The sequence below is a fragment of the Maylandia zebra genome, linkage group LG11 (genome assembly GCF_041146795.1).
Source record: "Maylandia zebra isolate NMK-2024a linkage group LG11, Mzebra_GT3a, whole genome shotgun sequence".
Lineage (NCBI taxonomy): Eukaryota > Metazoa > Chordata > Actinopteri > Cichliformes > Cichlidae > Maylandia > Maylandia zebra.
In genome coordinates this window covers 22,160,251-22,175,592 of record NC_135177.1, presented here as the reverse complement: position 1 = coordinate 22,175,592, position 15,342 = coordinate 22,160,251, and the positions used below count along the sequence as shown (strand labels likewise).

Below are 15,342 nucleotides of genomic sequence, written 5' to 3'. Positions count from 1 at the left end.
TTTAAAATGTGAAAATTGTCTCGACAGCTGATAATTGTGGTTTATTAAAGTCTTAAATTTGATAAGTGGAGGTTTTTCTTGTGCAATATCAATACCCGTCATTTGATCTGTAATAAGATGTCCAAGATATTTGAGCCTATTACAGACACTAAGATTATTATCAGACAGTATTAAACTCAAGATTAGGAAATCTTAGATGTTTGTCCTCTTTGGGTCTGGAAACCATGACAAGACTCTTTAAAAAGCTGTATTAGATGTCAGGTTTCACACCATAAACAGAACATTATAACTGGAACAGTACAAATCGTGCACCCACTTTTACAAGCTTTCAACATCCCAGAAAAATCATCAAGCATTCGTACAGTAGTTATTAAAGGGACGCTGAAGATACGGGTTCTCCAAATGAAAAGATCACACTGGGAGCAATTTGATGTTTTCATTTTTTGTTATATCTCACCTTGTGGAAGTATAACACTAGGATGATGCACAGAATAGGAAAATAAGGCAAGCTTTTCCACTGCTTCACATAATGCATCAGTCTTTCTTTCCAGTTTCTCCTTTCTGTGAATCACACATTTGTTTTTCACCCTGTATTCCAGTAGCACAGTCAAAAAAGAAAACCCAACTATTAGCCTATGATAAGAAGAAGGAGGAGAAAAAAAGCGTCTCATCATTACATCATTGTTCCAATCCCATATCACATGCTTGTAGCTTGATATCACACAGAACAGTCAGTGTGTGGATCCAGGCAAATATGCTGGATTTTATACTTTCAAAATGAGATGATTTCACTGTTTAAACTGAAAAATTAATTATGCACTCCACTGGGGTGCACCAGTGTTATTTGATTAATTTTATCTCATATGCATCATTTTTCAACTAGTCAGCGTGCTGGGTGTCATTTCATGGGTATTACATCCAAGAATTAAGATTCATATTTAAAAGTTGTGCATTAAAACTTTCACTTATTGTTCGTCTCTCGGGGTAAATTTAATACGAATCATCTAAAGTTTGCTCATTAACTTTTCTTTGACCCTTCTTGCCCAACCACCCCGCCTCGCCCACTCCCCCATCGTCACCTGACTGCTCCCTCCTGTGTACAGCTGTCAGAGCCGAGCTGCTTTGTCACTCTAGACATTTCAAAACTTGACCTTTCTCAGCAGTCTCTGGTGTATAATTTTCACCCTTCTTCTTTAGTCTTTAGCTTTTAGTTTTAGCTTTGCATCTGTTTGACATTTAGTCTTTTCACACATTTTTCTTCACTTGAAGGTCATTGCTATATTGATTTAGAAGAATTTTCTTTTTCTGATTTATGGTTGATCTTTTTGTTATTAAATTGCAATCCCTTTTCTTTTTGTGACAGTGTTTTTTATCGGAGCTGTTCAGACTCCTTCGAGTGTTGTGCCAGTGAAGCTGTTTACGTGTCTGCCTTTATTAAGTGAAAGTTAATGACCTTTTGTATTAGATAAAGCATAAAATAAGAGCTAAAGTTTTGGACAAGAAAGATGGTAAAATACACTCACTGGTCACTTTGGTAAAAAATTGCCTCTTTTCTATTCAGAGCTGCAAAATTCTTCATGGCATAGATTCAACAAGATCCTGGAAATTTGCTCCACTTTGGCATGATAGCATCCCACAATGCTCCATATTTGTTGGCAACACATCCATGATGTGAATGCCCTGTTCCACCACATCCCAGAGGTCGTTTATTGGCTTAACTGTGGAGGCCATTTGAATGCAGTGAGCTCACTGTCATGGTCAAGAAACCAGTGTTAGATCATTTCAGCTTTCTAACATGGTGCATTGTTCTGCTGGAAGCAGCCATCAGAAGATGGGCACACTGTGGTCCCAAAGGAATGGATGTGATCAGCAGTGATACTCTGGAAAGCTCTAGGGAGCCCAAAATATGCCAAGAAATACCCCTCACATCATTACACCTCCACCAGCACCCTGAATCAGTGATACGAGGTGGGATTAATCCATGCTTTCGTCTTGTTTATGCCACATTCTGACTCTACTACCCAAATGTTGTAGCAGAAATTGAGACACATCGGCCCCGGCAATATTTTTCCAGTCTTTTGTCATCCTATTCTGGTGAGAATGTGCAAAGTTTAGCCTCAGTTTCCTGTTCTTAGCTGACAGGAGTGGCACCCTGTGCGGTCTTCTGCTGCTGTAGCCCATCTGCTTCAAGACTTGATGTGTTGTGCAATTAGAGATGCTCTTCTGCATATTGGGTGTAACAAGTGATTATTTGTGTTACTGTTGCCTTCCTGTCTGTCCATTCTTCTCTGACCTCTTGTGCTGCTGTTCAATGGGTTTTTTTTTTTTTTTTAATTTTTGGACCTTTGTCTGTGAACCTTATGTGGGAAAATCCCAGTAGATCAGCAGTTTGTGAAATACTCAGACCTGATGCTCAGTTTGAACTTTAGCATGTCACCTTGCCTAAATGTGTTAATGAGTAGTTGTACATGTAAATGTAATTAAGTGCCCAAATGATTTATATTTCAAAAACTTCTTGTCATATGTAGTAAATCACAATTTTAAACTTCAAGTATTGTATTTTAGTAGAATTTTCATTGACTTTACTGCGATACTCAGATTTACTGCACTGGAATAAAACCTTAAAATGATGTTTCTACAGTTTTATGCCATGTTTGTAAAAGCTTGTCCTCGAACTAATCTGAAAGCTCACTTTTGGTTTATGGTATTTGCACAGCTAAAGGAACATTTTTTGTATTATAAAGCATACATTTACTTTTTCACATAATGCCTGACATAATGTTGAACCGAGACATCAAAGCGGTGGAGACTACCATATTTAATCCATCCCATCAGGCACAGTTGAATGATGTCCTGCTTTATCCTACTGTACACATTTGTGGGTGCAGCATTGCACAAGATACCTGAGACTCTGTGATCATCTGCATTGAATTTAAGCTATGACGTTATCACGGAAAAGCAAACAGCTCAGTTCTAATGTTCTGATTTTGAGTGTGTATGTTGTGCGGTTTTACAAGGAACGGTGAGTTTTGACAGTTTTCAGTCAGCTCTGAGGTTTGTTTTCTCCTCATTCCAACATACAGCTGTGTGGACGGATGTTCAGCTTTTCCTCAAAAGGCGATGTTCAGAGAAGAAAAAGAAAGGGCAAAAACAGGGCAAAAAAAGAGTGAAAGAGTATGAGCAAGGAGGTGAGAGTGACACTTTCACACCCAGCTGTCAGTTCGCTTGTGGGCCTCCCTCTCTCTGGGTTCTTGGGTGTTTTTTTTGTCCCCCTCTTAGTCCATGTTTGGTTTTGAGTCTGAAATCTAAGCCCGGGTATGTTGTATCAGAGGAGATGAAAGCAGGAGAGGGCAGAGACGAGAGGCTGGGAAAGACATGGGGGTGGAAATGTGGAGACGGACAGAGGATAGATGGCTCTGCCAAAATATTGTGTCATCCATCCAAATCTCGATGATCTCAGCGGGTTATCAAGATCCAAAATAAGTTATGATAAAAAACAGATCTTTTTCTTCTTTTTGGATTACATCACATTTTTATTTCACTAAAGATTTTTCACATCTTAAAACAGTTTCATATAGTTTTCTGTATGTACAAATGTACATATAAACATTTACAAAATGACACAAGCAAAAAAAAAAAAAGACAAAAAAAATGTATTCTGGGAGATACCTTCAGTTTGAGGTTTCAGGAAGTGCGAGTGGGGCAACATCTGCAAACATCAGCCAGTGTACCATGATACAGTCGAAACAATAGAAATGAGTGAATAAGTGCTGAAGATGCTGAGTTTGTCTTTGTTTTGTTCAGTGGCTCTCAACATTGGCTCACAACATCGCATGAAACCGTGTAATTGACAGATGAGGACTTAACAAAAACATAAATATCACTGCATCTTTTTTTTTTAGTATATGCATATCTTTAGGTTCTTGGAATACATTTTTAATCGTGGTTACATGAAAAGATTTCATCAGCATGAGCACCAATAGACATCACTAAAAGCCAGAAATCGGGGCGAGAACCACTGCTGCACCGTTAGAGCATCTGTTTTCTCAGGTTGCGTTACCACTGATAACATGTCAGATAACTTTAGAAATGTGGAGCATTATAACGAGGAGTTGAGTGCAACACAACATGGCAAATATCCTACATTATCCTACATATTGTGGCAGCTGCCGACAACAATACACAATATCAATAGTTTCTCTACATGTAGAGGAAGAAAAAGAGAGTTCACTAATGAAACGCACAGCTGTACCAGTGCTATGAAAATGTGTTGACACGTGACAGTGAGGATAATGTAATCTTGCTGCCGTCGATTTATAACAAAGCATTTGGATCGTTCTGTTTGCGACTTCGTTCATAATGAAAAAACAAAAATGTTCAGCTTAAATGGTCATAAGTGAGAATTTCAATCCTCAAAATAAAGTAAAAAAAAAAAAAGTCTCTGAGGTCCTCTTTTTTATTTTGGAGCGATCCACGCTCCACATTCACACACACAAAAACCACATCAAGCGCACGCTGAACAACACACACTGTCCATGCTCGTATAAAAAAAGTCTGTATAAAAAGAATCTCTGATCGTTCACGTCCCGGTGACCAGCATCGGGTTAGTAATGTCTCTGTTGTGGAGCTTTCACTGCCTTTAGTGTAGCATCAGGGCTAATAAGACTGGGATCAGGGCAAAAAGAAGTGAACGAGAGATCAGCTGTGCTGCAGAGTTGCCGACACTCCTCTGGACATTTGGCTCCATCGCAGCAGGGTCATCTGAGAGAAGAGATGGGAAGGACCGTTAGGACAGGATTTCATCACTCAGGGATGGTAAACACACCCAGCTGAGCTGGTCTTAGTCACAGCACCGCTGTGATTATTTTCTATGTCTGGAATCTATTTTTTAAAGAATGCTCACCTGCTGGGAGATGGTTAGAGGGGTTGTGAACTCCTCCTGTAGCAGGGAAATTCACTTTTTCTCCTTCCAAGATTTTTTCTGTTTCACGTGCTTTGGATTTGTCATAGTGATTCTTTCCAGAGCCTTTATGTCCAACTACATCCACTCTCAGCCGCAGACAGTCTTTCCCATGGTGATGCATTGGCTTTGCTGACAAAGTGAGACAGAGGGAAAAGTTTAACACAAGGAACCTTCCTCTAACCACAGAAGACTGAGCAGAAATATCATTAAAGATACTTACAGATATAATAATAGCTCTCTCCCTGACGGAACTCCTTTCCCAGGGTGAAGGGGGTGAAGCGTTGAAACTTCTCCGAGAATTTTTCGGGAGCATGAGGAGCGAAGGGCCGCGAGCACTCCCAGCGGAGCTGATCGAAGGAGTGAGGCTTGCACACCTCGTAGTCCTCTCTCTCCACCATGTACAGCACGTAACGCTCAGCTGCATGCGACGGCACCTCGTCGTGGGTGTAGTGAGGGCAGATGATGTCCAGATAGTCATTGATGCGCACTTCCACCGTATACTCATTCCACTGAAAGCTACAGGGGAGACAGAAAGAGACACGAGGTTACTGACAAATGTCCTCACCCAGTTTTCCAAAATGAGTAACAGAGGCGGATCTCATCTGTTGTTTTCGACACACACCCAGCAGAGCAGATAATACGCTGGATGTGTTCTGGATATTGATGAGGACTAGTTAAACACAGACACGTGCGGCAACTGAAAAGAGTCTTAGAGACATGAATAACACAAATAAACAGACAGGTAAAGCTGGGTGATGCCGTGTGAGGATGTGTTTTTCTGTGTGCTTGTGCAAACCTGTCTGAGCAACAGAATTAGAAAGAGGCTGATCAGGCTGGACTTGTTCAATTTGTTTTGGGGCGAGAAAACACACCCAGAATCGTACACAGCCCATCCCACCATCCCACACACTCGCACACCTTCTCTTTCTCTCTCTTCCCTTTGGGTGAGATGCACTTGCTTGAAACTAAATTACACATGACAGCTCAGCTCCAACAATCTTTTGGGGAGTTTTTTCTTCCCACTTTCTCTTTCGGTCCACTTTCCTCTCGGTACAGCTCACTGAGTCTTTCTGTCAAGCGTTTTTAAGCTCTTCTCTGGTTTCTGTCTCATTAATTTCTTCACCTGAATGTTTGTCCATCTGTGGCGGAGCTCCTGCCGTGACTTTTCTGGCTAATTTGCCGCCTCTATCTCTATCTTCTTTTTCTCTGATTTCCTCAAAGACACAGAGAGACTAGGTGGGGAGCCAGACTATCTCACTATTTTTCTTTCCCTTTTCATCTTTACCCTTCATTTAGTTTTGTGGCTTCTTTTAAGCCTCCCCGGCTCCTTTTTGTGCTCACTTCCTATGCTTGTTTCGCCCCGGGAGTCCTAATGAAGTATGGAGAGGCGGTAGAAAAATAAGTATATTTCCTGTAAAGTCTCACTGCACATTAAGTGGTGACGATGTTCAGCGAGGATATAGGGAAAAAAAAAAAAAAAGCTTCACTGTAGTAAAACTCTTACTATTTGTTAAAAAATAAGCTACTAATCCATTAGGACCAGATTTATCGGCGCAAAGGGGAAAGAGATTTTAATGAACTCCAACCTTTCAGTTTCATCATGCGTGCGAAGTGCAGCTGGCCTGTGCACAAATCTCGCCATCAACCAGGAGGTGAAGAAAGACTGATATTTGCACATTACTTCCATGACATCCTCAGGGATAAAAGCTCTAATCCGCAAATTCAATCTGTGCTTATGAGCAACTGCTTGTGGACGCTTGCGTCTCACATGTTGCGCGGAGTGAGAGTGGCAAGAAAACAACCCCTGTTTATGTGCGTGTCCTGTCATCAAAGCGAGACGCGGTGCCTCTGAGACCCTCCCCCTTCTTCCCCTCCCGTTGTTGTGGCTCCCGTCAGGACACCCCTGACCAAGTCACAGACACCCTGGCTCCAAAATGAGGGCCTCTAACCCCTTCTTCCTGCCTCTGTGTGTGTGTAACTGTTTGTGTGCATTGTGTGCGTGTGTGTATGGGTTAGTGCTGACCTACCTGTCAAAACACGCTTTGTTAGCTGAGCACAGCTCTATACTTGTTTTCCAGGGCTAATAAGCTGATCACTACCCTGAGCTTTCTCTCTGAAAAGGCCCTTTGTAAGTGTGTACACTTCTGTGCAGGTGTGTACGCCTTTGTTTGTGTGTTTATCTGCGACTGTGTGTGTGTCTTGGGTCTACAAGGGCAAGTGCTTTACTGAAATGAAAAGACATCTGTAGCAGCCTAATTAGCCAAATAAGCCGTGCCTCTCATGTTGCTCCTCTCTACTGTTTTCTTCAGTCAAACCAGTAATAACAGGGTTGGGTAAAACAAGACATTTGGAGGTCTCTAGTGGTTTCCTCTGAAGTAACGAGTAGTTTTAAATTGTATAGGATACACCTTTTTCCCCACAGTGTGTCCTTGTTAGCGGTCTGGCCGACCTCCATGTGAAAACGGGCTTGTCAAAAGCCAACAAAACAGATAGATTTTGTTGCTAATTTCATTCACGGCTCATGCTTTTAAGAAAACTCTCCTTTTATTCTTCTCTTCACCTCCTCACTTCCCCTCCTCCTCGCCACCATTGGTCTGGCTAATTAAAAGCTGTTAGGGGTCTGGGGCCAATGTGTTCTCCTGAAAAGGAGGGGAGGAGGAATGAATGGGATGTAATTATACCCTTTCCCTCCCCAAAGACAGAATGCCTGAAGGCTACACGGCCCCTTCAACCCCTTCTACCTTAACCCCTATGGAGCTTTCACTACCCTGGCTGCTGTTTACGTGTCTAATGTGTGTCCCAGTGGCTGATTTTGGTGGTTTAATAAAACCTTCTCACACTTCTGTATTATTTTAATTTCAATTAATGCTTCTTTTTTTTTTCTTTAAATCTCCACCTATTCGTGCCCACTGAATTCGCTCCGTCTTCAACTCCACCACCCTCTTTACGTCTTCATTCATCAAAGCTCTGCACTCTAGCATCTCCCCGCGTCTACACTAGCCTCTGACCGGCAGTTCTCGGGAGAGTGAGAGTCGCGTTAATGTGATAACTATGTCCTCTATGAGACGGAGAGCCAGGTGTGTGAGCTGTCGCAAACCTACTTTCCACATTGCATCTTCTTCTTCCCGCCTATTGCTTTGTGTGTCTGTGTTTTCAAGGGAGAGGGATTCTCTGAAGACCCCTTATCCAGGGCGTCTCATGCCCCGGGCTTATGAGCACATCTGTTTATCAAGGTCTGTTGGAGCCTCTTGTGCGTGTGTGTGTTTGTGTGTGTGTGCGTTTTCCTGCATGAGACTGAGGTATGGGTAAACAGCAAAGGTTGAAGGTGGCTCTAGTCTTCCTTTTCTGCAGGTCATTCCTCAATACAAAGTTACTCTGATTGCGGTGCATGTGTCGTGAAGGTACAAAACAGAATAGTTATTACTGCTCCTTACTGCAGGTGACTTTTGCAACACTTCTAGTCACTAAAGCTTTGAAGTTTTGCAATTGTCTTTGCTCTGCTGTTGGCTCCCCCCCCCCCCCCTTCCTGTCTCCCTTCTACAGCCCTTCCCACCATTTGTCCCCCTGAGCTCGCTCTGGGCTCGCTCAAACTACTGACACAAGGAGTCTGTCTTTCACTGTCTGTCTGGGGAAAGTCGCAAACTGGCAGCCAGGTCAAAAGGTTACAGTTCAGGGTCGCCACTTCTCACCCGCACTAGCATCCGAGTCAGCACCGAAGATATATGTTTCACACACACAAAAACAGAGTCACGAAGAGAGTCTGCACGTCTGAAACATCAAACACACGCACCACTCCCCCCTCTTCTTCCATTTGCTCCTCAGGTAATCAGTAGTAAGTGTACACGCACACACACAGGAATGTCACAGCAGAGGGGGCGAGGGGGGGTGGGGGCTGCAGTTCGGATAGTTTACAGTGTTCTCACAAGGCGCGCTCATCAAATTTCCAGCCCCACTCTTACACACTTTTACTTTGAGGTGTACACTTAATACCCGATTAATTTGCTGTGGTATGACAGATTCACACCTCCTTTCACACGGGCGTGAGGAGCTGTCAGTGGTTCTAATGGGTTTAGCTGCTCACTAGTGGGCAGCTCCATTAGAGCCAATCTAATATAAAATGAAAAGTCTTCCTATATTACTGCAGCTTCCTGTGTAATCTACTCCCTTCTTTCTATATCTCATTGTATTACAATAAAAACAAAAACCACGGGGGATTTCTTTCCCCACTATGTGCAAATACAACCTGATGTCGATAAAATGATTACATTTTAAGCAGTTTCAAGAAATGTGTGTTCATATATGAAGCAATCCTTTTGCAGGATGAGAGCCTTTAAAACTGTCAACAATGGCCTTTCTCACTTATTCACTTCTAAACTTCTTCCCTCCCTTCATCCATCACTGTCCGGCCTCTCCTCCCTCCGTCTGCCTCTCTTTTATTCTTGCAAATTTAGCCCCCACCCCCACCCTCCATCTTCTATTTGTCCTGTCTCTTAATGCTGACATAATATACCAGAGCTCTTCATCCAGGCTAATTTCTCAACACAAATCCCTTTCACCCTTCTCTCACCCTGCGCCCAGGCCTCTTTCCCGCCTCCTTTTTCTCTTTTCACCAGTCCCCTCCTTTTTGGTAGCCTCCTATTCTGTCTGTGATGAATAGAAAGAGGCCAAATGGTATCATGCTTGGTTTAATATGCTGGAGGTCATGTAGAGTTAATCTGTTGGCCCGTTTAGCTGAGGGAGAGAGGGCACAAGTTCACTAACTTCTAAGAATTTACATCAAATATTTAACTTTTTTTAATTAAAAAAAATGAAATAAGTTTTAACTGATGCAAAATAAACCATCTGCAAGAACATGAGCTGAAGTATATCTGCTGGTGAGTCAGCCTTAGGGGGGGCGCTAGTGAGCTTCAAGTGGGCAGCACTGGTCACGGTATGTCTGAAATTCTATGAATGAGCAGTGTACACATACGCGTGCTTGCCCATGCTTAGGACGATAACACCGGGCGAAAACAGGCCTCTCTAATGTTAGCAGAACGGGAGCTGATAGGTGCTTCGTTCTCCTCTGATGGAAAACTACTGGGGCAAAAACAGAGGAAGGTCTGTGAGGATGAGGGGGGACTGGTAGAGAAAGGGGAGGGGGGAAGGAAATCTGGACTACAGATAAGGAGCAGAGAGGAAGAGCAGAGAGTAAAACAGATGAGTCTGCAGACGTGATGCAAAAAAAAAAGCCCGAAAACAAACCTAAGAAACAATATATACTGTTGTTGTAAACTATGGTAACTAAATCACCCCAGGTGCTTCGGTGCTATCATGTGTGAAGATATGCGAGAACATTTATAAGCACATTAGGTAAGAGGACAGTTATATCAGCAGGGAATAGGCACAAAGCCTCCTGATAACGATGGGGCAAGAATCATGTAAAGCTAAACTGAGATATTGCTGGAAATTGATTGTTCTGATGGATCCCATCTGGGAGATTATTGTGGGAATGATGCAATGTGACAAATAAAGGTTTTAAGTAATTTAAATACATTCTAACAATTACCCACTAATCCACACACACACACACACACACACACACAAAAACAGAAAAACAGAGAAGCGTTACATCACAGGATCCCAGGGGCATATACATAGAATGAATATTCCAGGATGATGGTTTTGTGTCGGGTGTTCTGGGTCAGATGGTCAGATTACAAGCTGTCTGTACTCGATGTTAGTGTGTGTGCGTATGTGTGTGTTCCCATTCTGGTGAGATTACAGCCCAACAACCAGACACGACAGAGAGCGAAAGAGAGGGAGAAGGGTGATGAGAGGAGGGGGGCGAAGTGTGTAATAGTTGGGATTTAAAAGGAGGTGGGAGTACATTGACCCCGTTCACCTAAAACTGCAGGCAACGTGTACATGTACAGGCAGGCCTGGCTGCATCAATAACAGTGAAGGCAGGCTGAGCCAGACACAGGCTGAGATAAACAGAATATAACATTACACCAAACTCCTGATAAAGATATTTGCACAGATAGCAGAGGCATGGGACACAAACCCATGCCACTGGAGATGGATGAAGGCAGCCAAACAACTCAGATATGAAAGATTAAAAGGATGCAGCGGAGTAGTGTGTCGCTATCGTCCATATTTGGATTTAAAAATGAGGCGATCTCAAATGTGCTTGAATCAGTAAGTAGAGAGAAAAGGAGGGCTTGAGGCTAGCGGCCAGTCTGGGAGAAGACCCAACTGTTAAAAGAGAGGAGTAGGAGTGGAAAGATGGAGAAGAGGAACAGACAGGTACAAGGCAGAGAAACACACAGACACACACTCATGCACAGCTGACAGAGTTGAGTATAGTAACAGCGGGGTGGAATGCTGGCTGTGGCTAATATTAACAGCGAAGTCGTCCCCCTTATGCCCCCCAGTGTGTGGAAGTGCGAGTCACACATTTATCACGTCTCGGTGAGGCTGCTTACGGTAACCGGTCACTCCCTGTTTTGCTCTGACGCCGAGACACGTGAACTCCGAAGACCCAGAAACAATCCGTGAACTGTCAGTTCACAACAAAAACATAATTGCTTCCTGTTAAAAGCCAGGAAGTTAAATCTCTCCCTCTTTCTCTCTCTCTCTCTCACACACACACACACACACTAATAAAGCTGACACAGGTAGAGACAAGTAGCGTAAAAACAAGACCAGACCAGACTGTGAAAAACATGCCTCGCCACCTGTCGTGTAAGAAAACGATACACAAACAAAAACACTGGATCAAGTCCCTAAAAAGACTTGAAGTGAAGGATTAAGCAATAATCATTAAGTCACGCTTACACATGAGTACACATACAGATTGTATTAAGAGGCAAACACGCACACCTAAGGTGTTACCGGTTTCTTCATATCTCTATATGAGTGGGCAGGCTACTGCCATCTGGTCACTGTCCTCCACCTAAGACAGATCACTGCTGCTCACAATCCTACTAAGAATCAATTAGCATCAATTATCCACGGCCCACTTCCACCAAAGGTCGCTGATGGGTCTACTTAATCCTCTGAACAGGTGACTGATAGATCACTGGGGACAGTAGTAGGCAGGTGGGCTTTTAGTCAGGCAGGAAATCACAGGACTGCGAGACGATGGAAGAGCGAAGAGAAGAAGGAGGAGGAGTGAGAGTGAATTGGGGGATGGTGATGTAGAGCCGAGGGGATGATGGACTGAGGGGCTAATAGAAATCAGACTGTAAAATATGAGAAAAATAAAAATAAGTGGAATGGGGGTTTAGTTCCACTCCCTGTGAAAATGTGTTTTAGAGACAGACAATAAGCAAGCGAAAGTGTGCCAGAGTAGAAGCAGAATATATCCACAAGTGTCTCTGATCCATTAACTGTTCTATGAAGCTTATCTCTGCCCGTTTGTCTGTCTTTGTCAGAGTCTATGTTTAGCCATGTGGCACATTTGGGATTAGTGTTATATTGTGATTTTTCTTCTAGTTATGCAACTCCCTTTCTGGAGCAAAAATAGTGCAGAGTTGGATTAAAAACAGCAGACATAAGATCTGACTTTGTATTAGACCACCCTAATCTCTCTTGCTCTCTCTCTCTCTCTCTGCCTCCTTTCCCCCTCCAGCCTTTCTTATTTGAAGTAAGCCTCCGAGATCCAGTTTCTGTCCTTTATGTGGAACTGACTGGAAGACTCTGGTTACAAGTTTCCTTCTGTGAAGTTACCTTTACCTCCTGTCCCACCTGAACATGACTCCCTCCCTGGTTTGTAGTGACTCAGGTGTATAACTCAGGTGGGTCAAACCTGGTCTGTTGACTCACACACGGACTAACTTATGACACTAACAGTCCTCGTGACGACAGGACTTTTCCATTAGACTTCTTATCCAATTATCGGGACAATTGTTTTCCATGCTGCAGGGCTCTTTTTAGCCCCGCGTCTATTAACAATGTTAAAGGGCAATTAGAAATGTAAGCTAATCTGACTAAAAAGCCATAATGGCTTTTGCCCTTGTTTCTTCTCTGTGGTGGATTTTAATCGACCTATCTCGGCAGCAGAACCTCGCAGAGCGTCCTTCTGTTTCAGCTCGGTTTTAAAATAATACCGTCTTTCAAACGTCGGGATCACCCGCTCCACGCTAAAAGCTCAATAAATCGCGCTGCGATATGTCAGGCCCGATCGATCCCGCTGAGTGGTCGGATACCATTACATTTCTGACCTCAAAACAAACTAATCAGCAATATGCGCCCCTCTCTGTGTGACTCACCATCTCTCCTCTCCAATGAAAAACCTCTTTAAATTGCCTGATGCCGTATCTTTGTAAATATATTAGGGAATTAACTCGTTTTTATTGCTTAATAGAGTCATCTTTCCATGACACGCACAGTGCACACAGGTGCAAACCCTGCAGACAGCACTGGCCAAGTTCATACTCGTCGGTCTATTTTTTACTATTAGAGTATGTCTGTGTCTATGCGTTGCGGTTAAATATAGTGACGAATCTGTCCAGGCACTTGCTCACAGTCTTCTGCTTTTACATCCATCTGCTGCTGGGTGCTGTAGCACTCTAAAGCCACGGCTATAAAGTCACAGAGATCTTTAATTGACATATGAAGAAAGCATGGCAAGTCCGCGGATGCGAGTATGTAGGATAAGACTTTACATGTGTCAAACTTAAGAAAGTAGGATGTTACCGTCATTCCCCTCTGGACAAACTGGGAAACACCAGACAGTATGATTGACCCAGTACACCACTCACTTGGCTTTCCATGCTGCACTGAACATCCCCTATAACACTACACCAAAGCACAGATCAGCACTTACTTTGCGTTCGAGCTGTTCCAGTAGACGCTGTGTCTTTCCGCGGAGGCAAACCAAGAACCGATGGTCAGCACCAAACACAGCAGACACACCACATCCATAGCTTCTCTTCTCCGAAAGGAACAATGAACACCTTTAAAGCGGTAACTGACGTTTAAAGGACTTCACTTATGGAAGATGTTAATGCGCGCATGGAAACCAACTGAGGATTTTACGCGCTGTGTGTAGTAAGTAGTGCAAAGTAACGCTTCTCACTACACGCTGTTGTAGGTCTTGACTGTATCACAGAAGCGCAACTCTATTTTGTATTGCAGAAGCTCCGCCCCGTCGTGGTGTCACCAGTGAAGTCCCCGCCCCACTGGAGACGCGCTCTCCAGCTGCTCACGAAAACAACAGCCCGGCCCTACTCGTAGTAAACTGATAACTTTATAGAAACGAAAGTAAATATAAAAATTGTTTTTGCTTTGTTTAAGAAAATATGGTAGAAAACGCTACAGTACGGTGTTTCAAGTGTTGGCAGATCATAATTACCTCTACCTTATCATATAAGCAATACTATCTTAGCACTCGTTTTAATTTGTTTTAAGTATTTTGTTTTCAAAAAAAACCATGGATTTGGATTAACGCGCGATCATGCTTAAACTAGACGTTTGTCCGGTATATGAAACAGTAATCGGAGAAATAACTAGTAACCAGCTCTACAGAAACTTTAGTGGGAAAAGCAGACAAAATTTCCTTCTTACAAGTAGTTGTAGAAATAATCATTTAAAGTACTACTAGATCACAAGTACTATAATTTTTTATTTCCTATAACTAAAAATTAATCCAAGACTTAAAGGAGATTCATACAGATTTCAGCAACTGTTGTTTTGTTTTTTTAAGTTGTTGTTCTTTTGTAACACTGCTATGTGTCACTCTTAGGCAGTGTTGCTTCTCTTTGTGACGTCTGTAGTTGCTGGTTTGTTATTATGCACTGTAAACCAGCTTGTTCACTGAGCTGTAAGCATACAGATGCACATAGGTTGCTTCAACACAAAAGAACTAAATATTGTGTATTAAACATCATTTTGGATCTGATTGTTTTACTACTTGTCCTTTGATCGCTTGAGAATGTTCTGCAGAAAGATGCACGGGGTCTTTAAGGGTATTGCTGTCTAGGCATGTTTTGTCAGATAGTAAAGAATTACTACAATCTTATCAGTAAGTCTAATCTTGTGGTGTCTGCTTATAGCTGTGGTCCTAGACAGGTAACTTTAGAAAACAAACTCACAGATGGAATGGATAAAGTCCAGATCGTGGGGTGTCGACGGGATTGTGGCCTCAGCAGGAGAGGGCTTCCCTCGAGCAGGCATGGAGCGCAGCCTGGGTTAGCTGCTTCAGAGGCCCAAGGCTTCAGGGAAAAGGCAGGAGGCAGTGCGTGTGTGTGTGTGTGTGTGTGTGTGTGCGCGCGTGTGTGCGCGTGTGTGCGTGTGTGTGTGTTTTATATGCCTGACTGTCCCTAGGCTTAGCTGGGCAGGCATACACACGTCCTGGATCACAAACACAGACACACACTGTATATCCTGCAGGCGGT

The 15,342-nt window shown here is 43.0% G+C and overlaps 2 protein-coding genes across 2 annotated transcripts in view; both read right to left on the bottom strand.

The window, feature by feature from the left end:
* The window catches only part of krtcap2 (keratinocyte associated protein 2), a 39,557-nt gene extending 33,272 nt beyond the window's left edge, over nt 1-6,285 (bottom strand). The window contains exon 1 of the mRNA XM_004541265.2: nt 6,282-6,285. The gene's annotated coding sequence lies outside the window, so the exon portion shown is untranslated. The remainder of the gene's footprint in view (nt 1-6,281) is intronic.
* efna1b (ephrin-A1b) lies at nt 3,512-14,053 on the bottom strand. Its single transcript, XM_004541271.4, has 4 exons — nt 13,773-14,053; nt 5,184-5,479; nt 4,904-5,092; nt 3,512-4,761 (listed from the first exon to the last, which is right to left on the bottom strand). The coding sequence occupies exons 1-4, from the start codon at nt 13,868-13,870 to the stop codon at nt 4,640-4,642; spliced, it is 705 nt and encodes a 234-aa protein (XP_004541328.2). The 5' UTR covers nt 13,871-14,053; the 3' UTR covers nt 3,512-4,639.
* Nucleotides 14,054-15,342: the final 1,289 nt, after the last annotated feature.

What these genes read in the sequence shown, in the direction of transcription:
- efna1b (XM_004541271.4), bottom strand. Translation starts at nt 13,870, where the DNA reads ATGGATGTGGTGTGTCTGCTGTGTTTGGTGCTGACCATCGGTTCTTGG. An exon ending in AGAGAGCTATTATTATATCT is followed by an intron (nt 5,093 to 5,183) that starts GTAAGTATCTTT and finishes TCACTTTGTCAG; the next exon opens with CAAAGCCAATGCATCACCAT. An exon ending in CTCTAACCATCTCCCAGCAG is followed by an intron (nt 4,762 to 4,903) that starts GTGAGCATTCTT and finishes CTCTTCTCTCAG; the next exon opens with ATGACCCTGCTGCGATGGAG.